At 64.6% G+C, this 11,848-nt stretch overlaps 2 protein-coding genes across 2 annotated transcripts; one reads left to right on the forward strand and one right to left on the reverse strand.

The window, feature by feature from the left end:
- Positions 1–52: 52 nt before the first annotated feature.
- Positions 53–4,729, reverse strand: MICPUN_100753 (predicted protein; the record flags this gene model as incomplete). Its single annotated transcript, XM_002502636.1, has 1 exon — positions 53–4,729. The coding sequence occupies one exon, from the start codon at positions 4,727–4,729 to the stop codon at positions 53–55; it is 4,677 nt and encodes a 1,558-aa protein (XP_002502682.1).
- A 104-nt stretch (positions 4,730–4,833) lies between these two features.
- On the forward strand, positions 4,834–11,617 carry MICPUN_58926 (predicted protein; the record flags this gene model as incomplete). Its single annotated transcript, XM_002502262.1, has 2 exons — positions 4,834–4,998; positions 5,318–11,617. The coding sequence occupies 2 exons, from the start codon at positions 4,834–4,836 to the stop codon at positions 11,615–11,617; spliced, it is 6,465 nt and encodes a 2,154-aa protein (XP_002502308.1).
- Positions 11,618–11,848: the final 231 nt, after the last annotated feature.

Here is an 11,848-nt window from a genome sequence, read left to right on the forward strand (position 1 = left end):
AAAATTTGTTGTTCCATTCAAGTTCAAGTAACCCGAACCGGGGTCGTCCATCTCAACGCGCGTTGCTCCCACGCAGCGCCGCCCACTTCCACTGCGCCGCAGCCGTCTGGACCTCCTTCGACGCCGCGTGCGCACCCACGGACACCTTCGTCGCGTCCACCACCACCTCCTCGGCGTCGGCGGCGGCGGCGGCGGCCTCCTCCCGGTTGAGAGCCTCGCCGCGCAGCCGCGCCTCTTCCCTCGCGCTCTCCAGGGCCGCGACGGCGTCGGACACCGCCCGCTGCAGCGCGGCGGCATCCTCCGCGTGACCCAGGGAGACGAGGAGCTCCGTGAGCTCGCCAATCTCCTCGAGCGCGCGGGGAGCCCCGAGCGATCCGGCAACGGCGCCGCTCGCCAGGTGCGCCGCGAGGTCGCGCTCCTCCGTCGGGCCGCCCGCGCGCAAACCGGCTCCAGCCTTCTTACCCCGTCGCTGCTTCCGAGTCGGCTTGCGACCGCCTTGGGTGGACGGAACGCCCGATCGGGCGTGCGACGTCGCCGTCCGCGCGCCCGCGGTCCTGTCCGTGTACGCGCTCATGCCGGACACGCCGGACGCTAGACTCGGAGCCTCGGATGCGGCGTCGTCGTCGTCGCCGCCGCCCGGCCTGTCGCCTCGCCACGCCTCGGCTCCCGCGTCGATCGCGCGGCGCATCGCCTCCCTGCGCGTACGAAGATCCCTGAGCCGCGTGAGATACTTGTCGAGGCGAGATGGAAGCTCCGTGGCCTCGGAGAGGACGCCCTGCGCCGCCTCCGCGGCGCAAGGCGCGACGACGGTCTCGACGAGGTCGGCGCGATTGTGAAGGTACGCCACCCGTGCCGACTCGCGCCACTCCCGGGCGCGCGTGAGCGAACCCACCGCCCTGTCCACATCTCCCAGGTGCTGCGCGGCGACGATCGCCGCCGAGGACGGGTCGGTCAGCTCGAGTGCCTCGCAGATCTCCTCCGCGATCGAGGTCCGCTCGTTCTGAGACAGGCCGAGTCGCGCGGCGAGCGCCAGCGCGGGGCGCCACGCGACAGCCTCCCGGTACTCATCCAGCGCGGCCCTGCCCTCGCCGACGGACAGGAGGGCCACCGCGGCGTCTTCGTGCCTTCGCTCACGCGATAAAAACGCGGCGTACGCGCGCGTGACCTCTCGTCTGACCTCGATGGCGCACTCCTTCGACGACGCCGAACCTTCCGCCGCGAGCGACTCGCTGAGCGCCGCGAGAGCGTGAGGGAAAAGGCGTCGTCTCTCCGCCACCTCGCACGCACCCGCGACGTCGCCGCCGCGGAGTAGGTTTTCCACGCACGAGGGCCACCGACCCAGCCTCGCGTCCACGTCCGCGCGTCTCAGTGGCTCCGATTCGATATCTTGCAATCGCTTCAAGTCGGCGACAAACTCCCCCGGATCCATAGCGGAGTGGGTTCCGACCAGGTACGCCAACGAGAGGTCGTAGGTACCCAACGCCGCCTCGTACAACGCCTCGCCGCCCACGAGGGCGATTAGATGCTTCAACGCGGTCGCCGAGTCCAGCACCTTTTTGGAGTCCAGCACTTCCATCCCTCCCCCGCCGGAGACGGCTGCCAGCTCGAGTTCCCTTCGACGGCCGACGCGTGCAAGCGCAGCGCCCAGATCCGGCGGCTCGGTCCGCGCGTGCGCGGACAGGACGACGAGCTCCCATCGATCGTCGAGGAGTCGATCGACCGCCGACCCGTCACAGGCGGCGTCGTTGGATGATCTCGCGTTGGATGATCTCGCCTCGACCGCCGCTCGTATCGCCGAGCACGTCCCGGCTACTTTTCCGACCAATTTTTCTCCAGTCGCCGGCTGCGGGCCCGCGTCGACGTCGGGCCCGCGAAGATGCGCGTACACTCCCCCCGGCGCGGTCGTGTCCGCGGGATCGAGTACCTCGATGAGCTCCATGACGACGTCGGGATCGTTCACGCTCTCGACGAACTCGCTCGCGCGGCTCAGGAAGCTCGGCCAGGCGTAATCCACGAGCAGGTTCAGATCCACGCGATGGCGAGCCGCGAGCGTCGCGGCGGCGGTGAACCTTCCCGCGGCGAGCGCCGCCGTCACCGCGGGGAGCGCGAGCGAGCGCGGATGCACCGTCTCCAGATTACCTCGCGGCATCTGCAGCACGACGTTCACGGATCCCGGCGGGGCGGCGACGATGCGGGAGCCCTCCTCGACCCGGCGCGTTCGAAAGTCCGCTGCTCTCGCCCAATCCGCGGGACGCATCGCGGCGCGCATGGAGACGTGCAGCTGGTCCATGTACACGCCCCCGCGCTCGACGCTCCTGGAGTTTCCTCCGCCTCGCTTTCCACCCGCCGCGGATGCCAGCTCGTCGCGATTTATCGGCGCCTCCGCGTCCGCCGTTCCCGCGCCCGGCCCGCTCGAGTCGCCCAGGCCCAAGAGGTCCGCGACCTCAGCCACCCGAAGCTCGTCGGCGAGCGTGACGTAAGTCACCCGGGGAACGGAACGGCGACTCAACGAGACGGCGTACGACACGTCGGGTGCGTCAGATCCTGCGGCGACGGTGCCGTCCCCAGCGCACCTGTGCACGGCGAACGACCGGACCCCGAGGGCCACCGCGCGGGAGCCGCATCGAAGCGTCCCGCCGGCGTCCAATCCGACGAGCAGCGCCCGCGAATCCGCAGTCGTGAAGGCTCGAGCGACGGCGCACGACTCACGAAGGGCGACTTCGGGTAGACGCGCCGGGAAACACCCGCCTCCGTCGCCTTCCGTCCACATCATAGGCGTGGACTGACCCCTGACCTGCACGAGGGCCGTCGCCGGTGACCCGCCTTCCAACGGGGTCACGCGCGTCGCCTCCCCGGGAAGGACACACGCGCGCGTCATCGCCCCGCTCCATCCCTCGTCCCGGTCCGCACCGCATGTTGCAATTTCGTCCCGACGCATGTCGACGACGAGGAGCGCGGCGCTTCCGTCCCTCGGGCAGTCGGCGGTCATCACCGCCACGCGCGGGGACGGACACGCGAGGTGCCGCAACCGCCTCAAAATCGTCCTCCCTCCACCCCAGTCGGAGAAGGACGCGTCGGAGAAGGACGCGACGGTATCGTCCTCGACGATCCGCACCGGCCGCGCGGTGAGACAGAACTCGTCATCTCCGTCGTCTCCGTCGCCTCCCTTTGCACTCGCGAGCTCCCGCGCGAGCTCCTCGCAGGTTTCCTCCCATTCCGTGCCCCGCGTCGAGGAGACAATCTCGAGCGTCCCGTCGGCCAAGAGCGCCAGCAACGTCTCTCCAGCCTCCTCCTCCTCCCCTTCGATACCGCCGCCGGGAACCCACGCGAGTTCGGAGACGGGCGCCGAGAAAATCGCCGTCGCCGCGCACATGGGCGGCGGGATGGGCGTGCGTGCCAGAGGGGTGATGAGCGCGCGGCAGCCGTCCACCACCGCGGCGGTGGCGGCTGCCGAGACGCAGACGTCCCAACCGAACGCGTGCTCCTCCACCGTCCCGTCGGCGGTGAACACTCGCAGGACGTCGGCGTCGTCTTCGTCCCATCTCACCAGCGGCGCCCGTTGGAACCCTCCGGACGACACGCGCGGATACCGCATCTCGCGCTTGAGGTACCATCGCATGTTTCCCCGCGTCCACACCTGGACGCCGTGCGCGGAGTCGCCCGCCGTCGTCACGCAGAGCGCCGAGCTGTCCGACGACCACGCCAGCGCGCGCACTCGATCGCCCGCGCCGTCGCGAGGAAGATCGAAACCTCCCCTGCGAAGTCCGTTACGCTCGAAGAACATGACTCCTCCCCTCGCCGACGCCGCGGCGACGAGCGCTCCCCGCGGCTGCCACGCGAGCGGCGGCGCGGAGGACTCGGCGGCTGAGATTGACGGGGACTCGACTCCGCCCCCCGCCTCATCTGGAGAAGAAGAAGATACGTACGCGACGCCGGACTCGAGGGGGGACGCCGGGCTCACCTCCCCTTCCGAGTGCGGCTCGAGGTCCTCCCTGCTCCACACCCGCAGTCGGGGCTCGGCGTCGCCCACCTCCAGGGTCAACGACGCCGCGTAGGCGCCGTCGCCGCGCCAGCTCAACGAAGCCGCCGCCGTGCCGACCCTCTCGCCGCTCGCCCCGAGCGGCGCCTCCGCGAGGACGAAGAAGTCCTTGTTCATGCAGACCAGTTGGCCGTCGCCCGTCGCGACGAGGAGAATCTCCCCGTCGGGGTTCCATCGCATGGCTCGGATCCCCGAGGGTACCGCGCCGACGCACTCGGGGATGCACTCGGGGCCGACGGCGCCGGCGGGAATTTTGGCGCCCGCCTCCCCAACCGTCGCCGCGCCGCGCGCGGTCGTCGTCGCGTGGTCGTCGTCCGGGTCGGGCGCGACCAGGATGAGCTCTCCGGACGCGGCGGCTATGCACACGCCTCTGAGCTCGGCGATGTACTCGACGCCGACCACGACGGACCGGGCCGGGAGCGCGGGCTCCTCGTCCGCGAGCGCGCCGTCGCCACCGCCGCCGACGAGCAGGGACATCCGGAGGAACGGACGCGACGCGTCACCGCCGCCCGAGTCCTTGCCGATGTGGATGCCGTATAGGTTGCATGCGCTCGTCACGACGTACACGACACGCGTCTGGGCGTCGTAGCACGAACCCACTACGGTTTCGAGCCCGCCGGGTGCAGCGTCGGGGTCCTGCGCCATCGGCAGGCGCCAGCGCCGAGAGCCTAGCGGTACCAAGTTTCTCATGGCGAGCTAGGGGAGTGTGCCGAGGGCTAACTCCTCTCGTTCAAGTCGAACGTGCGGCTCTTACAGTGCGCGAACCCTGTCCCGGTTCCCTTTCGAGCGGCGATATGTGGACGCACGGCCGGGGCGGTCACCCGGCGCTTCCGGCTCTGGCCCGTGTTGCCTTAACCTTGTCTTCAGACGCTTACGGTTATTACATTCACTGCAATGAAACTTTTTTCCCTAAAGGAAAACTAATTTCCTTGGAGTTATCTTGTCTATTTGCGCATACGGTATGTTGAAGAAACCCGTTACTCCCTTTCTTTCTGCATGTTCACGGGGGTAGAAGACGCCGCGCCGACGCGCGTAAGCGGCTGGCACTAGCGCTCTCTCGCGCCAGACGTCGTCGAGGTGGAGTCCTCAAGTGACTCGGACGTTCCTTTCGCGCGAAGATAGCATGAGCGTCACACCCCTCTCGTTCTTCCACTTAGGCCCAGGTTTGAATTAAAATTAGTCGCCTGCTTGGCAGCCCAAGCACACTGCAAAAAAACCTGCAAAAAGGTTGAGAGAAATTTGTTGGCCGCGGTGATACCCATAATCGGATTCGCGCAGACGAGAGCCTGCTCCTTGGGCATGACCGCACCTCCCGGAGTGCACGTTCGGCTCGGGACCGCACTCCGAGGTCCGACTCCCGAGGAGGTCGAATCCTTGGACGCGGTACGCGAAGAGGCGACGCGCAGGTACGTCGCTCGACTCGCGCCCAAGTCTGGGGAGCCCACGCACGGTAATCGCGACATACCGGACGATGGCGTGGGGCAAGGGGAAGAAGACGGCCGCGTCGCGGCCGCGAAGGGCCGCGACGCGAAGATAGAGAAGAGCGGACCCGCCGGAGGGAAGGCATCCTCGGGAAACGGGGCGCTGACCAAGCGTTTCGACTCGCTCAAGATTGGGGGGCAAGCCCGACGGGGCAAAAACGGGAGGTCCGGCTCGGCGCACGACAAACCCGAGCGAGGCCACGACGCGGGCGCGGGCGCGGACTCCGGCACGGCGCCATCCAAGGTGAGCGTCGGGACTCTCAACGCGGAGGTGCGCCGCGCCGCTCGCGCGTACATAGAGCGTCGTGAATCGGAGTTTTGGATCGAGGCTAAAACTCGCGAGGCTGGTGCTGTTGAACGCAGCGCGCAGAGGGTCTTGAACAACGAGTTACTCGAGGCTCGGCTGCGCGCCTGGCCGCTGGCCCGCGTACTCGGGGAGGTGGAGTCGGCTTACAGGGCTGCGTTGAGCGAGCGCGAGGAAAACTGGCGACGCGGTGTAAGGAACGCGCCCAGGCCCAACTCAGCGCCCCAACCAGAGCCGGATCTGAACCCCGCGGTGGACGCACGGAGGGACGTTAGCTTTGCCGATCCCGAAGCGATCGAGCCGGCGGAGGAACGCGAGGCCGATCCTGAAGCCGCGCCAGAGCCAGAGGCTGACGCAGAGGCTGACGCAGAGGCTGACGCAGAGGCTGACGCAGAGGCTGACGCAGAGGCTGACGCAGAGGCTGACGCAGAGGCTGACGCAGAGGCTGACGCAGAGGCTGACGCAGAGGCTGACGCAGACGCCGAACCGGGGATGGAAGCAGAGGTAACGCCCGAGGGTGAAGCCAAGGTTGAGTCCGACGCAGAGGCGCAGAGTGAGGCGGAACCCGATTCTGATGCAGAAGCTGAAGCCGAATCCAAGCCAGAGCCCGACGCAGAAGCTGAAACCGAATCCAAGCCAGAGCCCGACGCAGAACCCGATGTAGAGGCCCAGGCTGAATCCGAATCTGATGCCGATGTTGAGCCTAAGACAGTTGCCGATGCAGAGCGTTTCGAAGCTCCCTCGGGAGACATTGCGTTGGGGTCTGAGTTTGAGTCGATCCTTGATCCACAACCCGAGCCCGTGGAACCCTCGCTCAAAACCTCAGAAGAGGAATTACCGGAGGGTGTCGAACATCGCTTCATCGATGACGACGACCTCGACCTCGAGAACATTGATCAACTCATCTTTGAGACGGCGCGCTCGCTCGCTCGAGCGAGGCTGAGCCGCGGCTCCAAGAAGGTAACCTTCCGCGGCGACGATAGCCGGGAGTCACGCATCAGGGCGTCCATCACAAAGCAGTATATCAAGACGATTCAGGCGGGCGTGGGGTACACCGGTGACGCAGTGGACACCAAAAACCACCGCAAGTCTGACCTTGAGATGCAGGGTCTCTTTGACAAGTGGGACACTGCGACGCGCAGGTCGCACGACCGGGACGGTGTTGGATGGGACGCAATCAAAAACAGGGGCATAGTGGAATCCAAGAAGAAGATTGCACATCGATCATCCGCTTCAAGCGATGATACCAATGGTGACGGCTGTGTCAATCGAGAAGTCACGGACGTGTACGCGGAAAGTTGCAAGGAGCGCCGGTGCATTCCCAACACCCGAGCGTCACAAGGTTTGCAGATGCGCGAGTGCAATCTGTGTCATGCGGGTCTGGGTGATGATGGCGTCGCGGCACTTTCATTGGCGTTGCAGATGTGTACTTCTGTGATTAGCCTCGACCTGAGGGACAACAAGCTCGGATCAGAGGGTTTCAGGGCAGTCGCGCACGGACTGTCGAAGAATCCACACGTGAAGATTTTAAACCTGTCAAACAACCCTGGACCCGGTCGCGACGGGGTCGCGGCTATCGGGCGGGTGCTTGACCCTTCTTTCCTGGCTCAGCCCGCCGTCGTGGAACTGCGCCTCGCTAACTGCAACCTTTCAGACGCCGAGGGCGCGATGCTGCTGCATGCGATGAGGAGTAATGACAGCGTCCGCGTCCTGGACCTGTCCAACAACAATCTTGGTCTGCAGACATCGAGAGCTATGCGTGCCTTTGTCGAGGATAATCACACGTGTGCTTACTTCGACTTGAGCGGCAACAGTTTTAACGCCGAGTGCGCGGGCGAGATCTCGAGTGCCCTTTCACTGAGCCGCAGTCTGTCGTATCTGTCCTTGGCTGCAAACGGTATTGGCGATGTCGGGGCTTCTCGCATCGCAGATATGATCGCCAAAAACAAATCCATTGAAGATATTGACCTGAGTTCTATACGTATGGGACCGGTGGGCGCTGCTGAGATTGCTAAAGCGCTCGAGGGACAAAACGTGCATCCCATGCGACACGTATACCTCGATAACAACCCCATGGGCGCCGAGATTAGCCAGAGGCTTCTGTCGCTTTCACGACGGGCAGCCGGAGTCACGGTATCGGATGACAATGTGGCTGGGGAGAATGCGGATCGGTTCCAAGTTGAAACCGTGACGCTCACTGGGGTCACGCTCGAGTCGCTGGAGTCCCGACTGGTCGCAGGATTGAAGCGACGCGACGAGGAAAACAAAGCGGCGGTTGCCGCTGCCGGGAAAAAGCCAAAGAAGGGCAAGGGGAAGAAGGAAGGAGGCAAAAACGCAAAGAACGCGGACGCGACAGGGCTGATTCTCGAGAGCAAGTTTGCTGCGAGCGGCTACGGCGCATTCGATCCCGAGCGGCCGGATGGGCGCTACCGGCTGGACCTCGCCAATCCAATTGACCTTGACGTGGCGACCAAGCTGTGGACGATGGAACGGGACACCGACGCTGCCGCATCTTCGCAATCAACGCAGAGCCACCGAAGGCAGCGCATCGTCAACGTGAAATACCAGGGCGACTGCATGAGGGATGATCCGTTGGCCATCGGCTGGCCGGACCACATGCCCGCACACGGCATCCTCGAGATGGACTATGTCACCCACGAGGGCGCGCCCGCTGGGTCTGAGCTCGTCTCCGCCGATGACTTTGAGGGCCTTCGCAGGCGGGTCGCTCACCCGCTGGCCTCGCCGGAGGAGCGCCTTCGCATAATTCAGGACGTGGTGTGTCGCAACTTTTTCCTGCGACCCACCGACGCAGAGGCTCTGCTCTGGGAGATGGAGAGTGGAGCAGAGCGCGTCGAGGCACTCGCAGCTATGCTTCCGCGAATCCTGTTTGACTCTCCTGGAGACGATGTTCGTCGCATGCTGCGGGGACTGACGCAGTCCGAACAGATCAGGTTCATGCGCCGCGTTGGAACAGCGGGCGCGCATTACTCTGGACCCTTCAGTGATATAAATCCCACCGGACACTACGAGCTCGATTTAGGGATTGCCGCGCAACGCGCAATAGTTGTGAAACTTGCGGAGGTCAGTTTGAAAACTCAGGGTGAAGACGGTGGGGCTGATGCAGTGGGGTCGTCCTCAATTCCGAACTGGCGAAACGTAGCTTATGACGACGTGTCCGTGGCTGTGGCGTGTTCCCTGCCTGAGATTCCAGGCTCATCGGGTCCTTGGATCAAGCCCGCGCGGGACGTGCCTAAATCAGGCATCATTCGGTTCGATTACGTTGCGACCAAAAAGTCATACCGTCATCCAAAGACCAACGAATACATCGACGGCGACGCGCGACTGACCTCGGATGAGGTCGAGCGGCTTCGCGACGAGCTCGCGCTCGAGGTGGGCCGTGGAAACCGGGCCGGTTACGTCGGCAGAGGAGGGATCGGCGGCGGGGACACCATGTGCGATTTTAGGGCGGTCATCGCCCATCGAACAACGACGTGCGCAGAGGCGGCGATGATAGTCAGTCGCATAAATTGTGCCGAGACAAGATGCGAGGCGGCCGTCGCGCTGTACGGTGTGTGCGTTGACGTCGACGAGGAAGAGTGGTGGCGAGTTGTGGCGCAGCTGGGTGGGGCAGAGCAAGCAAGGGTTTGTGCTAGGCTCGGTGTCTGGCCAAAGGCTCCTTCTTCCCTGTCCAGATGTGTGCCGGAGGCACCGGAAGAACCCGAACTGGAGCCTGACCCAGAACCAGAGCCCGAACCGCAGGCAGAGTCAGGTCCTGACGCTAGCGCGGTGGAGGCTTCAGGGGAAATAGAGGGAAGCGCCGACGCTGAGCTCGAGGAGTTTGAAGCGCTGGAGAAGGCCGCCGCCGAGGAGGCCGCCGCCGAGGTCAACGGCGTACCCGCAGTCGCAACCGATGTCGCCGACGAGGTGCAAAACGACATCGCACAGGACGATGCGCCTGCAGAAAATCCAGAAACCGCGGGGGAGGGTGCCGATCCCGCCGAGGGAGAGCCACCTGCTGAAGACGATGCGGCGGGGGCGGAGGAGGATGAAGAGGAAGACGATGACTCAGATGCCGATTCCGAGCCCGAGCCAGAACCCGAGCCCGATCCCGAGCCCGAGCCTGAGGATGACCCACCCGTGATGCGTTCGATGTCCATGCGCTACTCCCTGGACCTCTCCGATGAAGCGCAGCGCGACATTCTTCGCGCTGCCTGCGAGCAAGCCGCGAACGGAGAGATTCCGTGGCGGTGCTTTCGCAACCTTCGCGTCAACGGCGCGCGGACCGACGCCGTCAAGCTCATCGAAGAGCGAAAACTCAAACGTGCAAAGAAACGAAGAGCGTCCGACGATCCTGCCGACCTGGAGACAGTCGCTCCAAATGAGCTTTTTGAAGCCATCACGGTTGACACCGCCGCGGCGATTGTTGATTTCGATTTTTTCGGCGCAGACGTTTGGGACCGGGTCAACGTCGAGCCAATGTCCGGCGACTGGGTCGGAGATCGGAGCGAGCAACACTGGGTGCTCGATCATGGCTATCTCGACGGCTACGAGCTCAGGCTCGAGGCTGAGCGAGTACGTTGTGGGCATCCGTACCATCTATGGCTGCTCCTGAATGATTCGGTTGAGGGACGCGTGACGCGATCGGCATGGACAGCGCCGGATGGACGCCTGCGAGCCGTCGAAACCTCCGTGACGGGTCAACTCCTCGCGGATACCGCAAGCCTGGCGTTCCAGAAAGACTGGGACAGATCGATGCTCGCTGCAGCACGACGGGAGAGATCCGCCGCCGCGAAGGATTTGGCTTCTGACTTTGACTGCCCGCTCCGCCAGTACTGGCGGGCACTCGGGCCGGACGTAGAGGGACAACCGGGAAACAGGAAGGTTTCGACCGCAAAGACCGCGATGGGAGAACTTTCTCTCGCCACCGGTGGAGTCTATCCAACCGAAGAGCGGGTCTTATCCTGCTGTGCCCTCACGGAGGAATCGGCTGCGGCTCGGGCAAAATTCCAGTCTTCGCTTGACGAGTGGATGGCGAGACATCCGGATGAAACCCCGGAACCGGTGTCCGACAAACGCGTCGCGGATGCAAACAAAGCTGGGAAATCTGACGGCGCCACGGGGGAGACGGACGATCCGGCGCCGACGATGCCCGCGGTTGAGCGGATGCTGACATGGCGAGCTTTTGAAGCGCTATTCATGACGATGGACTTTTCACCCGAGCCGTGTTCAAGCCGCTTTGAGCCCCCGGAGGATGCCCCGTGGTGGTTCGAGCCTGAACCTGCACCCCAGTCCGAACCCGGGCAAAACGAAGATGCCGAACCAGGTCCGGAGCCGGCGGCGACTCCGAAGAAGGGTGGTAAGGGTGGCAAGAAGGGCGACAGGGCTCCAAACGAAATTCCCCCGCCGCCGCCGGAGCCAGACACCCCCGTCCCTGAGACACCCGCCGGCGAAGGCGGCGAAGCTGACGCGGCGCAGGAGGCATCGGACGCCGGGGACGCACGAAAACCGTGGCCGGCACCAGCGACGACGATGCCGCGGATGCCGTGCTCGGGAGTGCCGACGATTGACGCCGCGCTCACGTCGGAGCTTCTCGAGCAATATCCGTCGGAGCCGCCCGAGGCGAAGCCGATTGACGCGGGGACTGTCGCGCGGAACGGGGACAGGACGGCGGCTGGATACTGGGATGGAGACGATATGGTCGCCGCCGCGGCGGGCATCGCACCACCTCACGACCCGCCGAGTGCAGACGACGACACAGCAGAGGATCCGATTGGTGAGGCAAAGAGAAAGTGAGGAGCTGATCAGGCTTACAAAGGTATCAAGCTTGTACATAATAGCTAAGCGGCTCGTCGCAGCATTCGCGTGGCGTTTCATAATCTATACTCCTGCAGCTACTCCTGCACGACGACGTAGAACGAGTCCCAGTACGTGTCACCATTCTCGTACACCATGGCACACTCACCGCTCCGCTCGCAGTAGTGGTATAGTGGTACAGTTCATCCGTGCCTCCGTCTCACCGGAGGT

This window comes from Micromonas commoda, chromosome 5 (genome assembly GCF_000090985.2).
Source record: "Micromonas commoda chromosome 5, complete sequence".
Classification (NCBI taxonomy): Eukaryota; Viridiplantae; Chlorophyta; class Mamiellophyceae; order Mamiellales; family Mamiellaceae; genus Micromonas; species Micromonas commoda.